Source organism: Myxine glutinosa, chromosome 5, assembly GCF_964187855.1.
Source record: "Myxine glutinosa chromosome 5, kmMyxGlut1.1, whole genome shotgun sequence".
In the NCBI taxonomy this organism is placed as follows: domain Eukaryota; kingdom Metazoa; phylum Chordata; class Myxini; order Myxiniformes; family Myxinidae; genus Myxine; species Myxine glutinosa.
Window position 1 is genome coordinate 192,624,009 of NC_136265.1, and position 8,509 is coordinate 192,632,517.

An 8,509-nucleotide genomic window follows, 5' to 3' on the forward strand; every position below is an offset into this window, starting at 1 on the left:
ACTTGGGTGTCGGATCTCGTCGAGATGAACCATTCGACGAACTGAGCTTTCTCCTGTGGAGTCGCCATTTTATTTTACATTAAACCCACAAGACCTGAAAATAAAGAAAACTTTATGAATTTCTGTATCACGCAAAACCACGGGTAACGTTGTATCATTTGTGGAACTAAATATGTGAACAATCAAAGTTGTCCAGGACTTTTGGAAACACCATGAATATTGGATCGCCCCAAACTACGGTCAGTGGAGATCATTCAAAAGGAGAGCCACGGACATGATGGAAAACGAAAATCTTACGTCGTTGTATAAAATGAAAGCTTTCTTCACATATCCACAGCGCCCACATCCTCCGATGATTACGGTGTAGTTAAACTCCTCAGGTTGGACTCGCTCTTCCTTCAGCATCCTCTTCTCAAACATGTCCAGTGCATCAGAAAGCTAAACACAAAGGGGGCAGAATATAAGTAAATAAAAAACAAACTAAAAAACAAACTCAAACATGCCATCTCCACCCCAGCACAGTGCATGGGTGGTACCCTGGGAACACCACCTCAGGTAGGACGTCACACACCGCAGCGATGATGTGGTTTATTTTTACGTTCTACAGACATATTGTTTATTATAGACATATATAGACATATTTAGACATATTTATACATATTTATACATATTTATACAGACATATTTAGCCATATACATATTATTTATGACATATACATAGACATATATTATAGACATATATATAGACATATTTAGCCTGGTGCTGGCTTAGCGGTTAGGGTGCCGGCATGGGATCCTCGGATCGAATCCCGGTCGATCGCTGAATTAACACCAGGGGGGTTGACTCAGCCTGTCATCCTTCCGAGGTCGGCAAATTGAGTACCGGCATGCTAGGATGAATGATCCCGGTGTGTACCCCGATATAGAATAGGTACACCATATCCCTGTGCATCGTAAGAGGCGACTAAGGGTTGGCGCCAGGAAGGGCATCCGGCCATAAAAACATTGCCTCAAACAGGGAACCATGATTGTCATGGGGCCCGCAAGGCTAACCACCGCTCTAGTGGGGAAAATTGCCTTAAAACGATCATTCATTCATTTCATTCAGACATATTGTTTATTACTTATTATCCAACTAGGTTTACTGCACCTAATAAGGTTACACCAATTATGGGGTAAACAGAACCTCAATTTCCTCACATGGTTACACCAACGATGGTGCAACCACAACCACCACCACCTCACATGGTTACACTAACAATGGGGTAATCACAACCTCCTCACATGACACATGGTTGCACTAACAATGGAGTAATCACTACCTCCTCACATGGTTACAACAATGATGGGGTAATCACAACCTCCTCACATGACAATGGTTACACGAACAATGGGGTAATCACAACTTCCTCACATGGTTACACTAACGATGGGGTAATCACAACCTCCTCACATGGTCACACTAATGATGGGGTAATCACAACCTCCTCACATAGTTACACCAACAATGGGGTTATCACAACCTCTACCTCTTCAAATGGTCACACAAACAATGGGGTAATCACAACCTCCTCACATGGTTACACTAACGATGGGTTAATCACAACCTCCTCACATGGTTACACCAACGATGGGGTAATCACAACCTCCTCACATGGTTGCACCAACGATGGGGTAATCACAACCTCTTCACATGGTTACACGAACAATGGGGTAATCACAACCTCCTCATGATTACACTAACGATGGGGTAATCACAACCTCTTCACATGGTTGCACCAACGATGGGGTAATCACAACCTCTTCACATGGTTACACGAACAATGGGGTAATCACAACCTCCTCACATGATTACACCAACGATGGGGTAATCACAACCTCCTCACATGGTTGCACCAACGATGGGGTAATCACAACCTCTTCACATGGTTACACTAACGATGGGGTAATCACAACCTCTTCACATGGTTACACGAACAATGGGGTAATCACAACCTCCTCACATGATTACACTAACGATGAGGTAATCACAACCTCTTCACATGGTTACACTAACGATGGGGTAATCACAACCCAACCTCCTCACATGGTCACACCAACGATGGGGTTATCACAACCTCCTCACATGGTTGCACAAACGATGGGGTAATTACAACCTCTTCACATGGTTACTACACGAACAATGGGGTAATCACAACCTCCTCACATGGTCACACCAACGATGAGGTAATCACAACCTCTTCACATGGTTACACTAACGATGGGGTAATCACAACCCAACCTCCTCACATGGTCACACCAACGATGGGGTTATCACAACCTCCTCACATGGTTGCACAAACGATGGGGTAATTACAACCTCTTCACATGGTTACTACACGAACAATGGGGTAATCACAACCTCCTCACATGGTCACACTAACGATGGGGTAATCACAACCTCCTCACATGGTCACACCAACGATGGGGTTATCACAACCTCCTCACATGGTTGCACCAACGATGGGGTAATCACAACCTCTTCACATGGTTACACCAACGATGGGGTTATCACAACCTCCTCACATGGTCACACCAACGATGGGGTTATCACAACCTCCTCACATGGTTACACCAACGATGGGGTTATCACAACCTCCTCACATGGTCACACCAACGATGGGGTAATCACAACCTCTACCTCTTCACATGGTCATACAAACAATGGGGTAATCACAACCTCTTCACATGGTTACACCACCGATGGGGTAATCACAACCTCTTCACATGGTTGCACCAACGATGGGGTAATCACAACCTCCTCACATGGTTACACTAACGATGGGGTAATCGCAACCTCCTCAAATGGTTGCACCAACGATGGGGTAATCACAACCTCCTCACATGGTTACACTAACGATGGGGTAATCACAACCTCCTCACATGGTTACACTAACGATGGGGTAACCACAACGTCACCTCCTCATACCTTGCCTTCTTTAACAAGCCGCTTGCACTGTAGAAAGAACCAGTACGGAGTATTTCTGCGTCGTCCGCGGACTCGCTGAGACTCTCTCACGTCCTCCTCGGGTTTTTGGACATCGTCCCGATCCCCGACGATGTCGACCTCATCGCGCAATTTGGCGCTTTGCGCCGCCCGGACCGCGGTAAACCGGCCAGACCACGATCCAAACGGCTCGTCATGCACGTCGCTCTCATCTTGGACACCAACCCCTGGATTTGGAACCGGTGTCTGCGAGAACCTTGGGGGGACCGGACGTCTTTGGGAGAGCGGTTTTGAACCGAGTCGGAGTCGCACAAGTTTCAAGGCTCGAACCGGACCGATCAAGCAGCGGACGGTCGAAGTACCCCACATGGCGGCAAGAAGGAAGACACTTCCGATCAAAAATCAACGCGAACAGAAAATCCCTGAACAACACCCACACGGAGGAAGAAGAAGAACAAGATGAAGAAAAGAAAAAATAATAATAAGAAGCACCAAATTTATTATTCTAATGTGTTGGTGGAGTACCTCTCACTCAGCACTGTACCAAAAATCAAAATACTGTATTTAAATCGCTTACATATTTTTCAGGTTTAATGAGCAACACAGATCAGAAACCCAGTGCAAAAGCAAACAAAACTGGGTGACATTTGAACAATATACTGAGGTGAAGACTGTACCGTACTTAACTATCCAACAAAGAAAAAGACTCTAACGCTGCGCACCGCACACCAACATGCCCGCTATAAACCGCTCCCTATTCTCCACCTCCTCGACGTCTTATTTTCTCCCAAAACACACTTTATTATCCTCTTGCTTCCAACATTTACTTTTGCTTAAAAAAAAATTCCCCTTTTAAAACGTTGTATTTAGATTCTCTTTCTGTGAGAACTTTCGAAACCCTGGACGCATCGCGTTGTTTGACTTCTCGATTTGGTTTTGGGGGGAAGGAGGGCAGAGGGCAGTTTTGGGGATCGCTGAATTAACGCCAGGGGGGTTGACTCAGCCTGTTCATCCTTCTGAGGTCGGCAAATTGAGTACCAGTTCACTGGTAATTCCCTGCTTGTCGTAAAAAGGCGACAAAAAGGGTTGGCGGCAGGAAGGGCATCTGGCCGTAAAACATTGCTTCAAAAAGGGGACCCAAAAAACAACAACAACCATGGTCCCTGAAAAAGGCCAACCCCCGCTTGCGGGAAAAAATGGCCTCTAAAGGTGGTTTTTTTTGTGTGTCTGTGAATGAAAGAGAGGGATAGAAATGTAAGGAACAGAAATGAAAAAACGAGATGTGTGTGTGTGTGTGTGTGTGTGTGTATGTATGTGTGTGTGTGTGTGTGTGTGTGTTTGTGTGTGTGTGTTTGTGTGTGTGTGTTTGTGTGTGTGTGTGTGTATGTGTGTGTGTGTGTGTGTGTGTATGTGTGTGTGCACCTGTCCAGGCCGTAACTTTTTTTTTTTTACCATTTCAGCTGTTGCCATGAAATTTTCACCAAAGCTTTAATAATATACAGACTTGGCATTTAATATGGAATATTTCTTTTGTGGGGGTGAACTGACTTTTCAAGATGACTTAGAACCAAAAGTTCATTGGAATTATGTTGAAATTATTCTAGATTTTGTTAATGTGACCTTTAAAAGCAACAAAAACCACATTTGACATTTCGAAACAAATAAATTGATCCTTGAAAGTGATGTAAACTGATATCGAACTCAATTCATGGACAGTACTGTGATAAACTTCCGTACGTTTTCCAGAAGTATCTCTTTATTTTGCACATTAGCCAAAAAGTTTTTTTAACAAAAACAAAAGTTAAATTACGACTGGGATTACGGACAGTAAAATTACAGTTCAGTACTTCGTGTAACCCCCACGAGCATTCAGGAGAGCACGTACACGTTGAGGCATGCTGTTCATGAGATTTGCCAAGGTTTGGACAGGAATCGCTTGCCATGCAGTGACAATAGCCTGCTGCAATTCACGCACAGAGGCAGGCTGCTGGTCCAAGTTGTCGATTTGGCGCGTTAATTCTGCCCACAAGTTCTCTATCGGATTCATATCCGGGGACATGGCAGGCCACTCTATATGCTCTACACCACGGTCAGCAAGAAAGTGTTGGATCATGCAAGCACGATGAGGCCGTGCATTGTCATCTTGGAAGACAAAGTTTCCTCGAAAGGCTGCACGAGCAAATGGAAGCAATGTTTCTTCCAGAATGGCCCTGTACTTGAACTGGTTCAGGTTTCCATTCAGAACAACCAGGTCAGTTTTGCCCCCTGCATGAAAAGCAACCCAAACGGTCACCCCACCACCTCCAGCTTGGACTCTTGGCACTATACAATCTTCGTTGAGGGCTTCATGCACTTGTCTGTGCACTCGGACGCGGCCATCTTGACGATAGACCAGAAATCTAGACTCGTCACTGAAGATCACGTGATTCCAGTGTCCTGGCTGCCATTGACGGTGCTCTCTGGCCCACTGCAATCGGCGCTGGCTATGCTGTCTGGTCAGGCGTGGCTTTCTCAGGGGACGCCGAGCACGATAGCCCACTTGAACCAGTCTTTGGTTGACTAGCCTTCTGGAAACAGGCACATTTGTCAGTTGCTGCCACTCAGCCCTAAGCCGATTAGCTGACTTGGCACGGCCATTGCGGACTAACCGGTGCAGCTGGCGATCATCTCTCCTTGTGGTTCTACGGGCACGTCCTGGCCTCGGTATTGGAGTAGGGGCACCCCTCTGAGCATTTCGTTTCAGGATCATTGACACCTGACCTTGAGTGATGCCATACTGCCGAGCAATAGCACGCTGTCTCATGCCAGAATTTCGTAAAGCCACCACTCCATGACAAACAGCATTGTCGAGTTGACAGACCATCTCCAGAGGAAGCGGCAATAACTTTTGGAGACGTGCAGCAGTTGTTTTCCGCTAATACAGAACGCAACAACCCTTGTATACCCGACTGTGAAGCCAATCATCAAATGCACCTGTCCGTACATTTTGCCACGCCACCTGTGATATAATCCTGTTGTTGACTTCTTGCTGCGACAGACAATCAGTGACATGGTTCTTTTACCAAATAAATCACCAAAGTGTAAAAGAAACTCACCAGATTGATATACTGAGTTAAGAAAGTAAACCCAAGTCAAGGAAAAATATATATTCCATATTAAATGCCAAGTCTGTAATATGGAGAATGTGCATATTGGGTCACTGAATTGGTTCACCAATCAAACGCTTGAAGCTGATTGGTTGGTTTTTTTTTAGATCAAAAGAGCAAAGTTGCTAAAATCACCAATTTTCACCCAATTGACCTGAAATTTAAAGAATTAGCAAATCGGGTCACTGAATTGGTTCACTAATAAACAGCTTTCTAGTTTGACATGTTTACTAGCTACCACCAATATTAGCATAACAAATTCTTGAATAAAACAAGACCAAAAGTCTAACAGCGGCGTAGCCGGGCTTGTAAAATATTATAAACCACAAACTCATATTATTAGCTTTTTAAACAGTCGCTAATGCTGTTTGTTAAACATTAAACATTAAACTGAAGGAGCTGGGGCTCCCACGTCGATCGGAAGAATGGACGCGACAAAAAGCTGGAATTCATCCGAGTTGCTTTAATCAAACCAAACACTCAGGCACTCTGAAAACTCCGTTTATCGGGCAGCAATATATATACCTATTATCCCGGAGCGTTTGCCCAGGCCCGGCGAGAGGGGGCGTGGCCCAGCGTCCTGGCTGCGGCCTGGCAAGTTGAGGGCGAGCCTGCCCGGGCATGCCCGGGCATGCCCGGGCGTCCCGACCGAGGCCTGGCAAGTTGAGCGCGGGCCTGCCCGGGCGTCCTGAACGAGCCCGGCATGGTGATCGCTCCGCGTCCTTGATAGGTGCAAGGCGATTGTGAAACCCCAGCGGCAGCCGCTACACACGTCCCCCCAGAATCGACTTGCACTGGCAGGGTCAACTTGAGGGGGGTCCTGATGACCCGGCCGAAGCGACCCCTGGCGGGTCGTGGGAGGGGGTCCGGTGAGGTGGTGGGCGGTCGAGTGGGGGGCACCGTGGACGGGGGGCGGCCTCGCCGCGGCGGAAGGGCCACCCGTGGTGGGTGGTCGACGTCCACGTGCGCCGGCTTGAGGCGGTCCACTGCAATCCGGTCCGACCTGCCGCCGATGTCGATGACGAACGACTTGTCGTCCCGTCGCAGCACCCGGAAGGGCCCGTCGTACGGCGGCTGGAGTGGCCACCGATGTGCGTCGTGACGCACAAAAACATACTCCGCTGTGCGGAGTGCTGGGGGGACGTAGGACTGGGGGTCACCGTGGTGGGATGTCGGCACGGGGGCAAACCGTCGGGCGGCCTCCTGGAGGTCCGAGCGCTGGTGAGCTGCGGACCAGGGACTGGTAGCGTCGGGCACGAATTCGCCCGGGACGCGTAGCGCCTGGCCATAGACCAGCTCGGCGGTGGATGCCTGGAGGTCCTCCTTGGGGGCCGTGCGAAGGCCCAAAAGGACCCACGGCAGCCGGTCGGCCCAACCGCCGTCTTGAAGGCCGGCCATGAGCGCGGCCTTCATGGAGCGGTGGAATCGCTCGCACAACCCGTTTGCTTGGGGGTGGTAGGCCGTAGTACGGTGGAGCTTGACCCCCAGGTTGCGGGCGACCGCGCCCCACAGCTCGGAGGTGAACTGTGGTCCGCGGTCTGACGAGATGTCCGCCGGTGCGCCGAAGCGGGCGACCCAGGTGGCGATGAAAGCCTGCGCCACGTCGGCGGTGGTGGTGGAGACGAGGGGAACGGCCTCCGGCCACCTGGTGGTCGTGTCCACCATGGTGAGCAGGTGTGTGAACCCCCGTGACGGGGGGAGGGGGCCCACCAGATCCACGTTGACGTGGTCGAAACGTCGTTCGGGCACGGTGAAAGGTGCCAGCGGGGCCTGGGTGTGTCGGTGGACCTTGGCCCGTTGGCAGGCCGTGCAGGCGCTGGTCCAATCGCGGACGTCCCGACGAAGGCCGTGCCAGACGAAACGCGCCGACACCAGCTTCTGGGAAGCTTTCCGGCCCGGGTGGGAAAGGCCGTGGAGGGAGGCGAAGATGCGGCGTTGCCAGGTGACGGGCACGATGGGGCGAGGCTGGCCTTGGGAGACGTCGCAGAGCAGGACAGTGTCCGCGCAGGGGATGTCGGCCAGGCGGAGGCCCGTGTCCGCCACCCGGAGGGCTTGCACCGTGGTGTCGGTGGTTTGGTCCGCCGCCATAAGCGCAAAGTCCACGCCCAGGTGGACCGCGTTCGCGCTGGCCCGGGAAAGACAGTCGGCCACGGCGTTGTTTTTGCCGGCGACGTGCCGGATGTCCGTGGTAAACTCCGACACGGCGGAGAGGTGGCGCTGTTGGCGGGCCGACCACGGCTCCGTGACCTTGGCCATGGCGTAAACCAACGGCTTGTGGTCGACGAACGCCGTGAAAGGTCGGCCCTCCAGGAGGTGGCGGAAATGGCGCACGGCCAGGTGTAGACCGAGGAGCTCCCGGTCAAACGTGCTGTATTTG

The 8,509-nt window shown here is 50.1% G+C and overlaps 1 protein-coding gene across 2 annotated transcripts in view; it reads right to left on the reverse strand.

The window, feature by feature from the left end:
* Positions 1 to 3,749, reverse strand: part of PTCD1 (pentatricopeptide repeat domain 1) — a 51,135-nt gene extending 47,386 nt beyond the window's left edge. The window contains exons 1-3 of one of the 2 annotated variants that reach the window (XM_078779289.1): positions 3,669 to 3,749; positions 2,969 to 3,408; positions 298 to 438 (exon numbers count right to left, since the gene is read on the reverse strand). In XM_078779289.1, coding sequence (XP_078635415.1) covers positions 298 to 438; positions 2,969 to 3,355 — 528 coding nt within the window. In that variant the 5' untranslated portion in view covers positions 3,356 to 3,408; positions 3,669 to 3,749. Of the gene's footprint in view, positions 1 to 297; positions 439 to 2,968; positions 3,409 to 3,511 lie in introns of both variants that reach the window. The other variant, XM_078779290.1, reaches the window with a different exon arrangement.
* Between the last annotated feature and the right edge of the window lie 4,760 nt (positions 3,750 to 8,509).